Source organism: Harpia harpyja, chromosome 8 (assembly GCF_026419915.1).
Source record: "Harpia harpyja isolate bHarHar1 chromosome 8, bHarHar1 primary haplotype, whole genome shotgun sequence".
In the NCBI taxonomy this organism is placed as follows: Eukaryota; Metazoa; Chordata; class Aves; order Accipitriformes; family Accipitridae; genus Harpia; species Harpia harpyja.
Window position 1 is genome coordinate 51659322 of NC_068947.1, and position 20907 is coordinate 51680228.

Sequence of the window (20907 nt, forward strand, 5' to 3'; positions counted from 1 at the left end):
GGGGCGAGGCGAGGCGGGTCCTGCCTGAGGGCGGGCGCCCACTTCCCCCCACCCGCGACGAAGCGGCCCCCTCACGGCCGGCTGTCCCACACCGGCGGCCCGGGCCGCCTTCACCGCCTCACCGCTCTCCAATCCCGGAGCCGGGGCGGGGCGGGACGGGACCGGACGCCACGCCGGCCCAGCGGTGACATTGAGGGGAGCCGGGGAGGGCCTGGGTAACGCCGCCGGGGCGGGAGGCCGCGCCATGTGGGGACGCGCTGGTGAGTGAACCCCCCCTCCACGCACCACGCACACGCCTCCGCCGCCGCTCTGGGAGGTTCGGGGGCTGCCCGCCGGTTCCCCCCCCCGCTAAGGCGGCGGGTGAAGCGGTGTTGTCGGGCCCGAGGCGGCCCGGTGGGACCCCCGGAGGTGGCGGGTCCCGGGCGGTGCGGCAGGGCTGAGGTGAAGCGTCCGTGCCCGATGGGCGTTAAGGCTTGAAGGCTGGCTGGTTTCGTTTGGGGAGGTGGGCCGGCTGCAAATGTACGTTTATTTTTTCTTTTTTCAGAGCTGGAATGTAAAGGGCAGCTGTTTCTCGTAGGAGAGACGTTTTCGGCTAGCATAAAGAAGGAAAAAATAAGTCAATTTCTATTTTTAAAAGTCCCCTTTTGCCTTTCCAAGTATTTTTTTCCCCCTCAGAATTGTTTCATTCTATTAATTAATGAATTAGAAGCTCTTTCTTGAGAATATGTTTTCATAGATAAGGTGCCCTGTCCTTTTCTAATACGCTACAAAGTAGGTATCTCAATACGGCAAGATTTTGCTTTTTTTGGCTTTTTTCTTGACTCTGTCAAGTCTGCGACTCGCTTTTGGGATGTGACAAGATTGGTAGAATGCTGGTGTGCGGTCCTTAAAATTGCGCTGTCCAAAGTATATCTGGAGCATATGAATAGATAAGTTCCTTTAAGTTGTGATGTGCATTGTGGTTCAGAAATTGCTTGTAGGCTGTAATCTTGCATTCCCATTTTTCGAAATAAGGTTAATGGGCAAGCTCGAGTCTTAGCTTATAGACAAGCTTTAATTTCTTTGGTAGGCTTTGTTACAACTAAATCTGGTGCTTCTCGCATAATACTAGATTTGTACCTACTGTTTTTCTTTCTTTTTTCTCTTGTGTTTAAAAAAATCAACCACTTCCATTTAAAAACTAGTAGTATTCTCGCTCTCTACTATTCTGAGTTAGATTTGGCCCCTTTGCTTCCTCTGCTTTCTCTTCCAGATAGGGCTGTTAAACTGCTGGGAAGAAATATTCCCTCAATTCTGAGGATGACTGAAGGAGTGGATCTGAAGATAAGCAGGCGGCTTTGCATTAAACCCCAGGAACAAAGTCAACTGCAGCCAAGAAGTAAGAGTTTCTGATAACAATCATGCTATGTTTCGTGCCACAAAATACTTAGATATCCCGGCTGCAGTCATCTGAACAGGAATTTGGCTGACATAGATGCTAATATTCCTGATTTTGTGAGAGGGAATTCTGATCCTTAGACTGAAAAACCGAGCACTAAATTTAGCAATAAAATCTTGTTTTTTAACAAAGCCAGGGGTCAATATTTCTTCTTGTGACAATAACACAGCTTTCACTTTGTAGCAGGTCACTAGAATCTTACCTGACATGCAGTCCTACACCGAGGCTCTTCAGCTGTGCTCTAGAACAGACTGTTCAACCCCAATGTAAACTACCGATGTTTAGGAATGTTGTACGAGCTAAAATACTTCTGCAGTTTTTCATACTACAGCCAACTCCAGCTGTTCACAAAATTGAACATGTCCTGCAGGAGGGAGTCAGTCTGAATCATTGGCTTGGTTCATGTTTAAGGGTGGAGTTGGTCAAGTAAAGCTCAGGCCATGAAACATTTTTTCACTATATAGGGGACAGTTACAATGCTCTGATCAGACTTCCTGTATAACAGATTCCCTTCATGGCCTACTGATGCTAGAATAAAAGGAGCATACAGATGTGAAGCATTTTGCATACTTCTGTGTTAAAAACATAATGCAGCTGTACTGGGTAAGACCAAAGGTCTCCATAATGGTGTGATGTCTCCTGTAGTGGCCAGTAAAGGACGCCCCGTACATTTTTGCAAAGACTAATAGGAATGGCGACCAATAGCAAGGATCTAAGGAAGAGTATAGAAAGAGGGCAGACATAGTGTTTCTCCCCTAGACTGCTGTCCCAGAGGCGGTGTCTTTGTGTTTAATGGTCCTCACTGGATTTTTCTTTCATAAATTTGTCCAGTCTCTTGAAGATGGACATATTTTTAGCATCCACGTTCTCCGAGAAGGAATTCCTCAGCTGAACCGTGCTGCGAGAAAACAAGTACAGTCTTGTGTTTGTTTTTGAACCTGATGGTGTGCTTTTTTCAATCTGATGTTCCTTGATTGAGTACCCCTTCCAAAACAGGACCTGTTCATTGTAACTTACACTCCTAATGTCACTTCTCATTCTGGTGCCCTCTGTCGTGCTGGAGGGAGCTTCAATTACTGCTTTTCCAGGCCAGAGGGTCTCAGTCTATGATACTGTTTCTTTTATGGTGGCCATTCCATACCTGTGGTCGTCCTTACCAATTTTCACTGTGCCCGTTCTATTTCAGCTGTTTCTGAGATGAGGGATCAGTATTTCACATGCTTTTCAAAATGCTGGAGTCACGGTTTTATACAATGGCGTAATAATGCTTTTGTGTTGGTCTGTGTTCCTAATCATTGCTAGTAACGCTGTTTCCCTTTCTCACGATTACTGAACATTTTGCCAAAAACTCTATGAAACCCCGAGGACTTACTCCTCAGCAATAATGGTTAGGTTAGAGTCTGCCATTTGTATGTGAACTGGAATTGCTTCCTGTTCATATACGTGGGGTTTCACTGGCCATCTCATGGACTGGGGATTCTGAAGCCCTGCGGCTCTTTGCGCATAGCCCTCTTCTTTATGTTTTTGAATAACTTAGTGTTGTCAGCAAACTGTGTATCCACCCTACTTCCTAGATAATTCATGAATCCATGAGGCAGCACACATCCATACAGGATACCTCCCATTGTTTAAAAAAAAAGAAAAAAAGCTGTCTATCTTTACACTTTGTTTGCTAGATTTTAATGGTATATTATGTACGGAAACCTTCCCCCATTACATTCTGAATATTTTGTATATGAAGTTTGAAAGACTGAGCTGAAAATTAAGGGACTAATCTTTGCCTATGGTCATCTGTTTGTTTATACCTCCAGGTAAGATAAAATCTCACACCGCCTGGAAAAGTTAACATTCTGTGATGTAATGGTGCAACTTATTGGCTTTTCTGTAGCAGTTCCATTTGATTTTTTTTTTTAACTAATTCAAATGTAATAGGAAAACTATAATATCACAGCACCTTAGGAAGCTTAGATGCTGGAGCACGTTCTACAAATTTAGAGCTACAAATACGGAGGTCTTGGGCAAGATTGGGCTTTCCTCACATGGCCTCAGTTTAGTCCATGTTTACAGGTTTGTTAATCTGACTGTGATATACTTTTGGTTCCCTAACCAACTCTACCAATCTTAAATAAAATTCTGCATTGCTTACCCTAACTGGTCTCATTACAGCTGTGGCAATTCAGCTTCTCTGACTGTTGTTTTTGGTGTTTTTGGGGTTTTGTTTGTTTGTGCGTTTCGCTGGTTTTTTTTTTTAGGTCGGTCTCATTTGAGGGTGCCTGGACACAAGCCTACAGACTGGGAGAAAAGATTTTTGTTGTGGGCAGGCCATTTCAAAAAACCAGAGGATATACCAGAGACTGTCTCGTAAGTGCCAGTTTTGAAGCTGTAAAAGAGATGTTGTCTACACAGGAGTAAGTTACTTGAATGTAACTCCAGAATAACTTTTCTTAAATGGAATGGGTTTTCACAGCTGAAAAATCTTACACTGCTTTGTTTGGTGTATCGTCTTCTAGATGAGATGACCTGAGCAATTCTGTATTGCTGAGATAATATATCCCTTTTGATTTTTTTTCTGAAGGGATGACCAGCATCTATCAGTTGTTTCATTAGAAAAACATCACAAATCAGTTAATTTTTACTCTTCTCTCCCAATCAAAAAAGCTTTTTGCGAATATTAGTGAGCTTTTTCTAGTGCTTTTCTTTATATGTCAGTCTCCCATTGTGTGAAACTTTCACGATACAGCTATAAAATAACTGAAACTCATTTAAAATATTTATTAATGAATGTCTAGAGGGCATGGGCCAACTTTCTTTACTCTTGCAATCTAAACTAACGAACAGTGGAAAGGCTTCCTAACAAAGAATATATATAGTCAAAATTTCCCTGTTGCTGGCGGAGTCCAAATATCAATGCTTTGCCCTGTGTGAAAAGTAGAAAATAAAACTGGATGTTCTAGTTTGTCTATCTACAACGAAGATCAAACTTAACAACAACAGGCGATTATTAGTTTAAAAAACATTCCTGGTGATAGTATAGTTATTTAAAACATGCTTGTAATGCTTTTAAATATATGTATTTATTTACATTAAAAAGATACAGTAAATCTTGTACTACTTGGGTAAGCAAACTATGTAGCTGCCCTCTAAAGATATTCTGTTTGGATGCACCATACGGGAATTGAAAATCCACCCATGTATCCCAAGTTTTTTCTAAATGTATCACAATGGATAAATACTGTTAAAAAAGAATTCTTCAATTTTGTATTGAATCATTTTTCTTAAAATTACATTTGAAATACACAAAGGTGTAAATTATTAAAACTTTACTAAATTGTCAGTTCATGTATTTTTGCATACCAAACGCTTGTTATGAGTGTGTTTAAGAAAACAGAGTTAGCAGAGCGATTCAAGTCATTTCAATGGTTTATTGAAAGGACAAACCAACTTCTGATAAAAGCTGACCATTTTTGCAAATGCATAGGGAATTCTTTTTTTTTTATTTAGGCAAATAGTTCAGCCAAAGCTGAGAAGACAATTGAGAACTATAAAAGCACAAAAGCTTGTTTTCCTGTTCTGAGCTGAATTAAGAGTGGGTTGTAAGGGCTTGCAATATAACTTGCTAATCTTGCAAGATGCGGTGATCAGAAGTAACTCATTTATTAAACAAATGTTCATCTTAGCCACTGAATTGATTTAAAATGCAAATTGTGTCCAGATAACTACCTTTTCCTCTTGTATACTCTAACACATCTAAGGTACTTAAAAAATTAACTAATGAAGTTTTTAAATCCCACTTCTGTGCATTTCAGCTTAATTGCAGCCTGCGCCCAAGTTGTTCATTGCAGATTATTACCAGAAACAAATAACCTGGAAGCTAAATTTAACTATTAGTTTCATGGCAGATGGACATGTTCCCTATGATCAGAAATCTTGTACTCGTATCAATACTTTGAAACAGTGATCAAATCACTCTTGCCCTCCTCTTCAAAAACAAGGACAAAACTCTCTTCAATTCTCAGGTCCTATGTGATTTACCATGTTGAACTATCATGGATCCTTTGGTATCTTTTTTCCTCCAAGTACAAGGGTCAAAATGTGGTAAAAGATTCCATATTCACTCATGTTTCTGTACAGTGGTAATTTCCCAGTTCCATTAAATCCACTATCCATGTTAGTCTGGGGTATAGTTACCTAGTTTCATGCATTTATTCTTTCATCAAATGATGTTGATGCTTTTCTAGTCATCTGTAATTTTATAATATGCCAAATTTAATCAATGAGAATATTAGACCCTTGAGAAGGGAGTCAACTGCTCTAAATTCTGCAAGGGGAGTTAAACATGTAGGGTATAGGTCTTTGGTTATTGTGGAAAGCACATCTAAAATCATTATGCTTCACTGGCCCTTCTTGTATTGGTATCTCTAATACGAACTTTAAATTTGCTGTAACTAACTGAGATGTCATTTGGGTAGAATGATCTTCAGAGTTTAATCCAACTTAAATTATTTTTTTGTTTTGACTCACCACATGTACAGCTGGAAGGCTCTAATAACTGATACTCTTTTTGTGGAACATTTCTGGTTTTTAAAAGATAACAGCAGACTAGGCAACAGGTTTCCCAAAGGAGTAGTATAGCTACTGGTGTGGCTAGATAAGCCCCCTGAAATAAAAACCAGAAAGATTTAAAGGAGTCCTCTGTCCAAAGCTGATGTTGGAAAGCTTACAATCCTCCATGCCTCCTTAGATTACCTTAAGACTATTTACTCTAGCAGGAGGGAAGTAGTAATCACTAGTCTTTTACCAAGTCCTATTCAGAATTTCGGAGTATTACATTCAGCAGCCAGTATGTCATCTATAGCACGATGAAATCCTGTAGTAGAGGAAGCCTTCTTGCTCAAAAATATAGACTGTGTCATAAATGAAACTATTTTGAAGTTCAGGCAGAAAGAATTGTTAAGCTGTGATAATGCTTCCCTCTGCCCAAGAAACTCCCGACTGTTAAACACTATGTATTTTATTCCTGCTGACAAACGGTTTTTACCATGCTTCTGCTATCGAGCGAAAATGCATGTTTTAACAATGTTAAATACACCATGGTTCTAATATGGAGGGCTTTGCAGATACTGGAAGGTGATAGTGAGCACAGAGGGAGCTAACATTAAGAAAAACATCGTATTAGTAAAACCTTCCCTCTCTTTTTCCTGTCCTCTCCATAGTGAACATCCATACTCAAATACTGCAGCCTTCCTCCTTCGCGTTGCAGTCCAGTGGTCTGGAAAGGCAATATTGTCTCTTAACAATTACATAACTGAAGTTAAAAATGTTGGGTTTGTTTCCAACTTTGAAAGGAATGCCTTTGTGACCAAGTATCTCCCAAGGTAGCTGGGGATAAGCCCTTCCCATTCTTCTAAAACCTTTTTGTGAAGAGCCAAGTACTGTTAGCATTATACAAATTACAGAGAGCATGCTAGGAGAAATTAAACAATTAGCCAAATGATTTATTTGGGTCTCTCATAATGAGTCTGTTCTTTTATTATTATTTCTTGAGGATTGAAACAATCAGAGCAGCAAAGACCACACTGCGTGTGAAGGTCAGCTATGTAATGATTGCCTTGACAATATTGGGATGCATAGTCATGGTGATTGAAGGGAAGCAGGTAAGCACAGATTTTTGGCTGGTGAGTGCAAATCAATCTTCACATGAACTCCTCAGTTCGTCTTATGGATTGTTAGTACTGTTCTGTTTCGGGTTTGTTTTGGTTTGGGTTTTTTTTTTTTTTCATTTTATCACTGAGTAAAAACTAAAAATAAGTCCGTCTAGTTCCCCAGAAGTGACCCTCATTGATTAATTCTCAAGTCAGAAAAGGGTGATGTCACTGTTAAGACTGTATATGCTTCCTTTAAAAGGAAAAGAAAAAATAAAAGTCTTTTTTTCTCAGTGCAATACTTAATTTTAGCTTGCACTGTTTTAACGCCTTGATTTTCCTGATGGGCTGCGAGAGTTTGAAAGGAAAGAGCACCTTCTGTGGTGAGGATCTGGTAGGCAGGTAAATGCTCCTTGCGCCACTGGGGCCCATACAGTGACTGTATGGACCTGTTACAAATGCCTCTCTACATGCTGCAACACTCATAGAATCAATATAATGGAAATAGCAAATGAGTATGTTTCTCCACAAACAGTCTTGAGAACTTTCAAAAGTCTTTTAAACAGTGAGGAGATGGTCAGTAATAATTCTGTGCCCTTTAATTGCATTAGAAAATAGTCTTCCTGTAGTGTGGATGGAACAAGTTTTCTCAAATTATTGTTTGTTGAATTGAAAAACTGTTTCATAGAAAAGCTCCCATGTCCTGCAGATGCTGAGCATCCCTCACATAGAATTTGACAAGGTATCAACGAAGTTCAGTATGTGGCAGAATTAGGTCTATGATTTAATTTGCATCATATGAAGAGAGTAAAGTTTAAGATTCCAAGTGCAGCAAAGGTTAGTCATGCTTTAATTTTATGTGTTTTTTAACACAGTTGGTGAACTATTAACTTTGAGGTATTTCTGTAAAGAAGCAAGGAGCGCTTTTTGTGTACTGAAGCCAAGCTAAAGCCTCTTGGCAGCATTAGTCTTAAAGTTAAGGAATGTGGATATAATCTGTGCAGCTTATTGTCATGTTACTTTGGATAAAAAGCACAGTGAAAACACAGTCCACTACATTCTTTTAAGGATGACTGGAAGCAGAAAACCCTAAGCTTAAAGCACCTACATGGATGGGCAGAACCTTATTTGTATGCTGCCTTTCTCTGAAGCAGTTCTTGTGATGACAATGTTCAAACTTGTTTCTGTAGACTACTAAGGGTTCTAGAGAAACCTTAAAACTAGTAACAGAGTCTCAACCCCAGCACTGTGAACTACTGAAGTGTCAAGTGACATTTGTGTCAGCATTCACCTATGAAAATGAAAAGGATGCACCACTCTGAAACAAAACAGTGGAAAGGTTTTTCACTGGCTTTAGCAGAAGAGATCAAACACTGACAATTCCCAGAACATTTTCCTCTTACATTGTAGTAGTATGAATGCAAACACCAGAAAGAGAGGAGGACAGCTGCTTTGGAACCCTTGTTTTCGCAGCAGCTGGAATCTATTAAGTTTAACTTTTGATTTGTTTCCAGTACCTCTAACTTCTGAAGACAAGAGATTAGTATTAAATACTGACCAGAAGCACAGAATATATCTTCTAGTGCCTTAACAAAAGGGTTTAATTTATTCCCAGAGAAGTAATGAGTTTAAGCCAAAATAGTCTCTGGATGTTTTATTTTAACCCTCTCTCTTCCTGGCATTAAAGCTGACAGAACTATGCCTTGGTAAGGATAGGCTAGATATTTTGTAAACTATTGATTCAAGTTTCATCTCTGTGGTCCTTTAGGTGATACCTTCTGCTCTTGCTTTGTCATTATATTGTAGGCTGTAAAAAGGAATGAATCTCTTACAAGCATAAACTTGGAGAAGAAAGCTCAATGGAGAGAGGAAGCTACTCGGAGTACATCTGCTAAATCTTAGAGGAGAAAATGAAGAGACCAAGGACTGGGAAAGAAAAGCTGAGTCCTTTTCAGCACTGGAAGGAGGGTATAGTCGCATCTTTCCTGTATGTTAGTTCTGTAGTCTCATGTTCAAGAAAGAATGAATACATTATCCTGTAATTAATAAAACCAGAAATACCTATTTTCTTTTTCTAAAAACCTCCCCTTTATTCCTAAGTCTCTTTTTCCTGGTTAGTGGAACAGGACAAGTGAGCAAACTGGACAGACAGAATAGTTGTTTCTCACATGTGCTATGCACTAGACTAAGTGTCTTTTAAAAGACTGCAGGAGCTGTACCTGCATTCTTGGTACCAGTCTCTCTTATGAAGTCTTACGCTCTTACTAACCACTTAGTTAGGAGAATGTAAGTGGGACACAAAAGGACAGCCTATTTGGTTTCCACTTGTACATAAAAAATACCTTCACTGGGCTGTCATCTGCTATCACTGACTATTTCAGGTCCCTCCAAGGTTCCTTCAGGAAGAATGGTGCTATATGTATTCTATACTGTTACCGGCTGCTTCAAATATTCTGTATGTTCCTCTTTGTGCAAGAGAGAACAGTTATTTGGGGAGCCCTTGAGTCAAGAATGATTGTGTGACCTGCATTAACATCATCAAAATGATCGTTATTAAAAAGTCTGCTTACCTGGTCTAGGTCCAATATATTCTGGCTGCATTTAAGTAAAGGATTACTTTTTGCGAAGAACTGCCTGCCTTTGATAAAAAGAGGAGGGAGATCAAAAGTGAAATGGCATTGCAGAGAATCAGTGTGTTGCAGATGACAACCTAAGGGTTTTTACATCAGAGCTGGTAGTGAGTTGAGAGAATGTCTGATCTAAGGGAACAGAGATTATTATTTTGAGGAATACTGAGCAACAGCTTCAACCTATGTTACCAGATTTATTCATTGGAGGCACACGAGTATGAAAAAGTCAATCAGGCATTCCTGCTCTCTGCTGCTGAGCTCTTTTTTCCAAACCTTATTTAGATTTATTTGCATTTTTCCCCCCTTTTAAATCATCATCTGTGCTTTCATGATACTAGCCCACTTAAAGATCGTCTGCCTGAAGTTTTAGAAGTAGCAGACCCAGTAATACCTGCAAAAAGCAACTCCCAACAGTCCTATTTCTGGCATTCATCCCAGAAGAGTCACATAATGTTCATGCTGAACAGCCTGCAGCAACTGGAGACAGTATTTTTCCTCCTCCTTTCAGTTCATTTGGAAGGAAACGTAGATTGGAACTGTCAGGACTGCTCGAAACTATGTTATTTCCCAGGACTGCCTGCTAACTGGCCCTGGGGACTCCAGAAGCAGAAGGGGAAGATGGGTTTGACAGATTTAGTTTGTGAGCTTCCTGATAGTGGGAGGCAGATTATTCTTCTTGAAACTTTTTCCTGATTATTTTTGTTGTACTACTAAAAATTAGCACTATTGCTGAATAAATTAAAAGCCCTACAAAAATGCAGGGTAAATCTTGTCTTTACACCTGGAAAAGAGAAGCAGTATCTAGTGCAGTCAGTCCTCTCTAGTACTTTGCCTTTTACTCTAGAGCTAGAAAATAGCTGCTGCAGTCCATCTTTCTATTAATTGCATTTCTGGGTACCACTCATATTGACGAGATATAACCAATCAAACAAGCTGTGCAGTCATTCCACCACAGAAGTTATGACCTTCAGGTGATGCCACAACCTGTCATCAGATTCTCTGTAAGGCAATTATTGCAAGTATGACGTCAAGTAAGCAGAGCAGGCTTCCACAGATTTGTCCACTCATTTAGCACTGAATGCAAGTCACGCTTAATTCCACTGCAGGTATGTGAACAGATCTTCCATGACAGCTCTGGTTCTTTGCCACACCAGTAGGCACACAGGTGGGAACCAAAAACATCTTCCCAAATTTGTGTGCCTGTGCTCACGTATGTATTAAATGAGACCAAAAAGGAGAACATGCACTTCAGACAATATTTCAGGTTACCACGAAGAGAAACTTGTGATTTGATTTATGCTTGGTGATGGCAGAGCTTAAAACCATGCATCTCAAAAGTATGCCTCTTTCAAGTAAGCACCTGAGTGCACTCTGTGAACCGAACGGACAGGTACCTCATCTAGTTTTTGAAATAAAACTATTTGGACTCATCCAGCTGGTAAAGTATTTCAAAAAAAAATATGTAAAATACCACTTAGAAAGCAACACTTCAGAGCAGCAATGGTCACCACTTTTTCATTTCACTTAGATTTCTATAAGTTCAAAAGCTCCAGGTAGAAGTCATACACCCTTTCCTTCTATCACTCTGCTATCGCCACCATTTCAGTATCTACCATAAAAATTGTGCATCACTACACACCTTTGTGGTTTTTTTAGCTTCCATGCAGGCTCCAGAGTCTCAAATAAAAGCCTGAGCCATTGGGCTTTGTGTTGTCTCCAGCTCACTCCCAACCACTGCAGTATTTTCTTTGTAAGTAGTTGGGTACCAGAAAAATGAAGTAAATCTTTCTCAGTGAGGCAGTGAAAGAAACCACCTCTTTCCTAGTGTGATGGCTTCCAAGAAAGCACTTCTAAACACAGACAATGGTTAAAAAAACAGCACGCGTTTCTGGCCTAAGCAGCCAGTCTAGCTGACTGGAGAACTTAATACACCTCGGACCACCTGATTAGCTCAGAGCTTTAACCTACAGCCTTTTAACAGTGCCTGATGGAGAGGAACGTACTAAGCCCTTAAACAGTATTTCATTTTCTTTCTCCCCTTCGGCTTGGTCTGCAAGACCATTCACATTTATTCAAAAAAGTAAAATAATCGATCCTATACCATATGCCAGATTGCTGTACCTGTTCCAAAGGCAACGGAAACTTCCTAATGCAATGATTAATCTGACAACCTGAACACTGCCTCAGAAGAGCACACAAGAGCCCTATGGACATGGCCATAGCAGCATACAAAGAGGTCTTGTTTACTTTTCTACTAAGACTCAGGCATCTAAAGAAAGACCTTCGTGTCTACTGGCTAAAATTGGCATGGGAAAGCACTAATGATGTGTCGTGCCAATTCCAGAAGCTTGTGCCAATTCCAGAAGCAAAGAAATCATACTGGGAGACGTGGGGAATTACTTAAAGCTGGCACAGAGATGCAAACTGCACAGAGGTAAGATAGCTGTTCTGGAAATCCTCAGAGAAGCACAGAGCTATATCGCCAGGAGCACTGTCACAAGTAGGACGGGGTGGTACGATTTGATTCTTCAACAGTCTCAGTGCTGACAGTTAAAAAAAAATGCAGGTTGAAGAACACAGGTTTTCCAGGGTCATTGCCTTCCTCCCTTCCTTTAAGATTAAGTGAAGGGACTTTGACCACCAGTATTTGGTTGGCATGAAGGAACCAACACAGGAATTTAAGAACAGGCTGAAGTCTCTAGGCAGCAGTTGCCTCAAATGATTGTTTGCATGTGTGGTGTTTTCCCAGGAGCCCCAAGCACTGGTCCTGGCTTAGTTATTGAGCTTTCCATAGCCTTCTGCCCCATCATCTGTTGTATCCTGAATCCAAGAGAGTGACCCTGCCTGCCATGTTCCACTGGGAACTTTACCAGCAGAAGGAATGATAGCTCCTCTTTGCTGCCCCAACAAATACACAGCCTAAAAGGCACTACAGGGCTGCGGACAGGACTGACTGACAGCAATTCCAGGCAGTCCTGCATCCTTCCTTTCTCTAACGCCCAGTTTAAAATTAGCCATTGTTAAAACCTGAGCGTAATAGTGCCACCTCATTACTGATGCTGCAAGAAGAAGTCAAGAGATTCCTGGCTGTCATGAATCTTTCTGCCTTACCAGCCTGTGGGGCTTTTGGAAGGTGCTTAGATATGATCTCCAGAAGCAGACAGAAACAAATGCATTCAATTTTCAGGATAAGGGAAGAAGAAGATATGTGAGATCACTTTTCTGGCACTACACACTGCATGGCAGAGCTAAGAGAAGAACCCAACAACTTCAACAGCTCCCTGCCCTATCCCCTACACAAGACCACGCTGCCTCCTACTTACACACAGAACAAGAACAGATCATTCAAAACACAGTGTGACCTTCACAAAAGTGGAAGCTAGAGGCATTCTCTGAGATAGTTCCTGTTTGAGCAGCAGCACATCCTTCAGGAAAGCAGAGAATAATGGTTTCAATGTTTCTAGCAGGGGACATAACCCTCCTTACTCTCATGTCAGACTAAAATAAAAAAGTGCCTCACTTCTCAACTGAATGGAACTTACGTTTTTACAGTCATTGCTGTTCCAAATTTTTTAGCATCCCTTTTTAAGTGCTGATAGCAAAACCGAGAGCGATCCTGTAAAAAAAGAGTTTCACCAATGCCAAACACAAAGTTAACGCAAATTCCCCATTTCTGCTAAAGACTTCTTTTTGTACCTGTGAGCGTTACACTAGCTGCACAGAATCGTGTTAGGAAGTAGCGTTCAAGCGGTAACGTATAATGATCCTCATACTCTTTCAGCAGCGCTTTTCCTCCAAAACAGAGTCCTTCACCTGTGGCCTGAACATTATTTATTAGATGGGTAATGTTACACTACACATTTGGCTCTATTAAAATGCAAATAGTTTACTTGCCCTTGGCTTACCAAGTAATTCTGATCAGTCTGTATCAGCGAGCTGTTCCCTTCATAATTCACAAGTCTGATCTCCCTTCCATACTCATATAATTTGCAGCCTTTGTTAGAAGTAGATTTTGTTTCTTTTCAACCTATTAATAAGGCTAAGTAAAGCAAGGCCAAGAACTGGTTGCTGGAAGGTCCTGATAGAAATACACTCAATTAAGCACCATTTAAAATTAAATTGAGACCTATGAGTTAACCACATTTTAATCCATTTAATGTGTGCCATGTTGATTTTTGTATTGGTTTAGTTTTCAGTCAAAATATTACGCAGTACCAGTCAAATGCCTTACACAGTCTAAGTATATATGACAACAATATTACCTGTGTCAACCAGGCCTGTCACTTCAAACAAACATACCAAGTTTAAAGATTTATACTTATCTGCTCTGAATTCACATATCCACGGCAAAAGTAACACACACTGGCCAGGCTCCTTACACAGGAAGGCACACCATTCAGCTTAAATGGACTCTTTTTTAATTCACTCATTTAGAGGCAATTGTCATTATTTTCTTGGGGGGCAGGGGAGGGAAACGCCAATGCACCACATTGTTTTCACTAGCCTGGAAGAGAAAACACTTATATATATATAGATATATAGATATATAGATATGTATATATATACACACATAGGCATGTGTGTATATATATACGTGTGTGTGTATATATGTATATATACACACTAGTGTATATATACACAGAATATACATATATGAATATACAGAATATATGCACACACACTTTGCTCAGATTTGTTTACAAAATATGTAGCATTTTTATACCATCCAATAAGAGGTACATGATTTTAAACAAATCTTATAGAAATGACATGTTATTGGAAATTTACACGTAAAAAAATCCAGCACAAAAAAATCCAAAAGCTAAAACAAGATTTTGCTACTAATCAGTGCTTCTATCACCCTTCAAGAAAAGAGAAACACAGTTATTTATATGTGATGTAAAGGCAACATTGAGGGGTTTTTTGCTTTTTTTAAATTAACCACCAAATTTAACCCCCTAAAATTACAAAGAATCGAAGTCCATTTACAGATCAAGTGCAGTAAACTAAATGTTCCTTCAGCACAAAGCAGCACTAGAGAAAATAACTGGGAGAGGGAAGGGGGAGGCCAACTGGCTTAGCTAGGGAGGCAGCAGGTGGCTTCTGCAGTGGCCACACAGGTCAGAGTCTCCATCCTGAAGCACAGACAGAACTGAAGACTGTATTTAAATAATGGTCACACAGAGCTGATGTTCAGGCCTTTGCCTAGCTTCTTTCAGCAGTTTGACAAGTGATTTATATCTTTTTATTATTCTGTATCCAATGGGCTGGTTTTGCTTTTGCAGTGGCTTGTCACTGAGAGGAGTCATAAGGAGGATCTTGCAGACAGTTCTGCCACTAACATTTACCACAGGTACATGACGCTGCAGCTGTCAGTGGCGATTTTGAAATGTTTACACTGGACAAATATGTGTTCCAAGCATCCAAAATGGCTTGAAAGAACATAGCCCGATGCAGGGGGGAGCGGACGGCCTGGAGAATCCATTGCATTTACAGAAATGGAACCGCCACTTTCAATCACGTGGCATCTCCCCAGTTGTGTGAAGAGTTTGGTGTCAATGTCAGCTGAACTCAGTGAGGAGTGGCTGGCCTTTGCATCAGATGTCTGTGATCCAAGCGGGTTGCGGAGCCAAGAACATGCTGCTAGCAGAAGGGCAGTCTACAGCTGCGGATGACAGCTGTCATGCAGTCAGCAATGCCTTATAGATGTCACCTGTAGGAACCATGCGTTCCATGCTAATTCACCTGAAGTCCCATAAACAGCAAAAGGGAAAAATGAAATGAAAGGGCCAGGTGGATCCGGGTGTAATAGTACTATCCTTTGAATGTAGTGTCATTTTAGTTGTTAAATAAGGGGCTTGACTGGGAGGACTCTTTATTTTATCAGGTGAGCTGGAGAGGAAGCTCTTGTCTTGTAAAAAGGAGATCTAACGCTCCTTGTGCTAAGTTTTACAAATTAAGATTTCTGTATTCAGAAGGTAATTTTTCAGAAGATAAATCTGTTCAAGTCACACTGTGTAAAAATGTAGAGAGGCAGACAGGAATTTTTCAGCCATAACTGTAATACCAAAGACCAGACTCTGGAGCATGAAGTCAGAAAGGGCTTGATTTTTAAGGAAGGCCCAGCTGGATCATACTGTGCTGGCAAGCAGAAGTGGGGGTAGTTTCTCCATTCTAGAAGCTGGTTTGGAAAGTCATTTCTGGGGAGGTGGTAAGAGTGACCTATTCACAGGCTCTTTTTTTGTGGATGGAGAGGAAAAACTGGGAAGGTATACAAATCTCCACAGTGGTCTGCAATCCAGCTTGGGAGCTCAGTGTTGAGAAGGGATGGGGCCAGATGTGTTCAGTATTCTTAAGAACCAGAAAACATGTCCATTGCAGCCTGTTGTTGCAGGGGATAGAGAACTTATTCCATTACTTGTAACATGTTCCATATGCCAATAACCCCAGCTGGCACATACAGCAAAGTAGATACATTGCATGTGAAGATTTAATGCATCTCACACAGCCATCCAAAGAGGCATCCAGGGAAGAATACGGGGAATGAATTCAGCTACGTTCTCAGAAAGTCTGAGTGTCTCCCCGGACTGCAGGCACACACTGCAGCAAATACAAGAGAAAGGCAGCCTTATCTTGGATGCCAGGAGTGCGGGGGCTAGTGGAGGAGGGATTCTTTTCCTGTAATAGGAGCAGGGAATATCTCAAAGTATAGAAAGGTGCCTCAACTCCACGCAGATGACAGTGGAGAGGTTCAGAATCTAGAGGAGAAAGGTGATTCTGGCAACCCCTTGCCAAGGAGGGGGCATCCTGCCACGGAGAGCCAAAAGTTTTCCAGACGTATGTAAGAGCATGTGCACAAGGCAAGCGAATGAGCGCAAACAGGGTTATGGAAAACGTTGAGAGAATCACTCCACGGGTGGCTTGTGGCTCGACAACAGGACTGGCTAGGTAGAGGAGCACAAAGCACAGGGGCACCTCAGAGCTGGAAGCCTTCCATGGGAGCCTCACACTGCTGGAAGATGTACTGTTGCTGGCTAAGATCCACCTGTGGGGCAATGCTGCTGTCTTCATCCTCTGTTCCAAAGTAGTGCTCAATCAGATCAAAGGCCTTCTGATAAATCTCTTGATTCTCGTGGCTCTGCAGGAATTCAATCTTGTCCAGACCTGCAGAGAAAAGACGTACGTTAAAGTTACAGCTCGGTGAAAGCACATGACCGTGATCATTTTCAGTCTGTTGTGAACATCAAGTTCCATGACAATTCTCTCCCACCTTCAGAAAGAACAGGTCCCTCTGTGGAGACCCTTACCCAACTTGTACTCTCCACAACCAAGGAAAAACAGGTTGAACTACAGAGTTCCCTGTAACTGTATGATGTGTTTCATACTTTCTGTCTGCCTCTACCTTTTCACTGAAAAAATGAAATCAACAAGCTTGAATAGGTAAAGAACAAGACCTCAAAGACTTTTTCTGAAGAGACTTTTAGGACCACGTTTCCTGAATATGTGTTCACAGTGCTTTGTTTACAAGGACCATGACTACAGAATCGCCTAACTGCAAGGTGGAAGAGACTTCTGGTAATCACCTAGTCCAACCTGCAGCCCAGCCCAGCACTACTACCAACACCAGATGAGGTCACCTGTGGCTAGCCAAGTCTTCAAAACTTCCAGGGATGGAGACTCCATTACCTGATCTGTATCACATGTATATACAATGCAGTTAAACTCGTGCAACTAGGTTCTGGGCAGACATTAAGCAGATGGGCAAACTCAGGCCTTGTAGTCAGAAACAAATGGCAATAACACAGCAAGCTAAACTATCTCTGATACCTAGAAATGATGCCATAATGAAATCCCAGTCTTAGCCACTCTAGTAAATCTCTAATATTGGGAACTGTAGTGGCTTTCTTGTCTGCTCCTTTTACTATGTATGAAGACTAGAGGAAACAATTCTCTGATACTCTATAGACATTTCTGCAACACTGACAGAAAAAGGAAGTTAAAACCTAGAAGCAGGCAAGAAAAAACCCTGTTCTGATATAACTCTTCCCTGGAAGTGAAGGTAACCATGAAGGGAACCACGGTTCAAGAAACCATGTTCAGTGATACTATCCTCCTCTATACTCCTCTTGATAACCCATTTTTATCTTAACAAGTACTTGCCAATCAACAAGAAAATTAACCTTAAGAGCAGCAGTACCTCAGAACTGGGGTGAAATCATGCAGGTACATGCCAGAACCTCAGCACAGCAAAGGCAAACAAAGAAGTTGCTGCTGCTGCCGTAATTCTACAGAGCAGCACAGAGGAAAGGGGAAAGATCTGAAACCTGAGTGACAGAGCAGTGTGCCTGAACTTTTATCTGCTGTGGAGGGAAGATACTGAGGCTGAATGACACCCAGAAGGTTCCCTCAGGGTCAAAAGAAATTAAGAAAAGACGATCTGCACACACCGTCTCCAATCTACATACAGACAAAGATAATGTAAAAGATGGAGGACATTGGTATATGGAGACTTGTCAAAGAACAGTTAATTTTCAGATAATCTTGATGAGGAAATTAATAGAATTGGGTCTACTGAAAATCTAATGGGTTCATGATCATTGCTTTAACCCCTGACTTCCACAGATGTTTTGCTCATACCATACGCTTCTTCAATAAGAGCGCAGTAAGGATTAATGCCAGTGCCACTGCGTTTGGATTCCTGCTCTCCAAGCCTCAGGATGTTCTCCAGCCCATTCAGTGCTACTTGCACAATCTTTGAGTCCATTACTGTAAGGAGGTCGCAGAGTGGTTTGATGCATCCCAGTTCTACTAAATACCTAAAAAACACCACATGGAACCCAGTAAATTGTCTGCAAATTTATAACTAGCGTAGCCATTTAAGCACTTAGCATGAAGGTCTACTAACCAAAACAATCAGATAAAATATAAACTTGACTGGAGAAACTAGAGAAATCATAGACACTTATTTGTATCTAGTCAATTCTGCTCAAACAATGAAAATAACTTCAATACACCTTCTCTGTCTGTCTCTCTCTATAGATATGAAATAATAATTTAATTTTGTAACTTAAATTTTAATCCTGTAATTTATAAATATCTTTCTGTTAACATCAACCATATTAATTTAATATATTTATAATTTTATTATTTTATTTTATACAAAACTGCATATAAGCATAATGTACCAGTAGAAGTTAAACAGGAAGAACAATGCACATGATGCCCTTGTCTGAGGGGCTGAGCTATTCCTCTCCAGACTGCTAATGCACTTTGTTACACTCTACAATGACTACTAAGAAATCGCTTTAAAAGTTGCATTTAGTTTTGTCACATAAGAGAAATGGTTCCATTAATAAAATAAGTATTACAGCTGAAATACTTATGCGATTTCTCCCTAAAGGAATGCATGGCTCATTCACAACTCAAAACTCTGGATACAACACTGGAAGCATACAGAAAGGTTTTCCAGTTTCTACAATATTAGTTTGATTTCTTGCACAAACACTAATTCACTCAATTGCATTGAAGGATTTGAACTATTTCGTACTTGATCTGTTCAGCAGAGCCCCCAGATGTTGCATTTGTGATTGCCCAAGCAGCTTCCTTCCTTGTCCGAAACTCAGCCGTTTGCAAAATATTTATAAGAGCTGGAAAGATATGGGCATCTATGACTGTCTGCAAAAAGAAATGACATGTCAGGGTTATAGATGAGAAGTAACTTCCTTGTCCTGAGCTAGTTTACGTCTATGCTCAGCACAACACATTAAACAATGAAATGCTACTTATCAAGGAGCAAAAATCAGTTTTTAGCTTTACATTCAAAACTTTAGCTATTGCTGGGATCTGTGCTTATCCCAAAAGAATTCAAAACACATTCAGACTGAAGTGACTGCCGTATCTAATGTGTTACCTAATCGTACCTTGACAGCAAAAGAATACCATACTCCCCTTATTTTTCCAGGTAGTGAACCACTCAGCTATTAAGTCAGTAAACCACTAAGTCATTAAGATCCACTAAGTCATTAAGATCCCCTAAACAGAGAAAAAAAACTTCGTAAGCCTGTGTATCATACTACATTTCCACTGGGTGAGACAACAGAGCAAAGATTGTAAGAACTCCGCAAAACAAGCAAGCACCAATATATTCTTTCCTGGTGAAAAGACAAAGCAACAGATGGTTTGGTAGTATGGTTAACTGCTGAGCTCACCAAACTGATACAAGTCAAATGAGTAACTAGTCAGCAACTCAAAGTTTCTAGTAACTTCCTCTGGAAAGAGCCTTTTGCAATAAGACACAAACGAAACCAGTGTAGTTACACACGTATGACAAGGGTCTGAAACACTTCATAAGGATCAGTCAAAGAAGCAAGAGCTTAGGATTATATTTTTAAACTACTGTTTTACAAGTATAAGTCATCACAGAACTGATAAAGGCAAATTCAAAGAAAGCCAAAGAGATCCTTTTCAAGGAGCTTCGCAGAAGAAAACTAACAGATTACATACAGCAAAAAGCTATAGCCAATTCAGAGTGTGGAAGTTTACCCAGTGAAAAAAACAACTGCTTAGTATTTCTTTTACCATTCCTGTTTGTCTGGGCATCTGCACTGCTTTGTAAATCCATACCACTTATCAGTTGTACGAACAGTCCCATTAACACTGTCTCCTTTACCACAGAATATACACTTCTAATACAGCAGTCTAGGACCCTCAAGGAAAACCACTCACACTTCCATCATGCCATGTTATGTTAGATTTGTACTTGCAAAGAATATTTGGCAGAAAGTCCTTAACTGAAATTTTTGAACATGAATGCTGGAAGTGGTAGGTCATAAACAGGAGCTAGCTATTTAAAAAAAAAAAAAAAGACAAAAGATAAAAGTATCTTCAAAAAACAGAGTGCATTTTCCCCCAACATATTTTACTGGGAAAAAACACTTAAAAACATACAAAAGCAACACACTGTAAGGGTAGACAGAACGTGAGAGCATCTGCTTCATTAAGGTTATCAGATCAAGGCCCTTTTCAGCTCAAAGGGAGATATAAATAACAGGAAAGTAATAAATAAAACATACAGTGACACAAACCTGATAGGCAAGGGATAAGAGAGACAATCACAAAGGAGGAAAGGCTCCAGTCACTAATTAATGGGCCATTAACAAACTACAGGCACGGCTTTGCATCGAGCCAGCCTGGACTT

General features: G+C 40.5%; 2 protein-coding genes across 3 annotated transcripts in view; one reads left to right on the forward strand and one right to left on the reverse strand.

Moving 5' to 3' along the window:
- The first annotated feature begins 41 nt into the window (after positions 1–41).
- On the forward strand, positions 42–9144 carry FAM162A (family with sequence similarity 162 member A). 2 transcript variants are annotated; one of them, XM_052794439.1, is made up of 6 exons: positions 42–260; positions 545–771; positions 1253–1378; positions 3691–3799; positions 6984–7092; positions 8887–9144. In XM_052794439.1, exons 3-6 carry the CDS (start codon positions 1300–1302, stop codon positions 8980–8982), a joined length of 393 nt encoding a protein of 130 aa, XP_052650399.1. In that variant the 5' UTR covers positions 42–260; positions 545–771; positions 1253–1299; the 3' UTR covers positions 8983–9144. The 2 variants fall into 2 exon arrangements, with proteins under 2 accessions (XP_052650399.1, XP_052650398.1); XM_052794438.1 differs by lacking the exon at positions 545–771.
- A 4699-nt stretch (positions 9145–13843) lies between these two features.
- The window catches only part of KPNA1 (karyopherin subunit alpha 1), a 52787-nt gene continuing 45723 nt past the window's right edge, over positions 13844–20907 (reverse strand). Inside the window, exons 12-14 of the mRNA XM_052794436.1 lie at positions 19258–19385; positions 18348–18526; positions 13844–16874 (exon numbers count right to left, since the gene is read on the reverse strand). Coding sequence (XP_052650396.1) covers positions 16687–16874; positions 18348–18526; positions 19258–19385 — 495 coding nt within the window. The 3' untranslated portion in view covers positions 13844–16686. The remainder of the gene's footprint in view (positions 16875–18347; positions 18527–19257; positions 19386–20907) is intronic.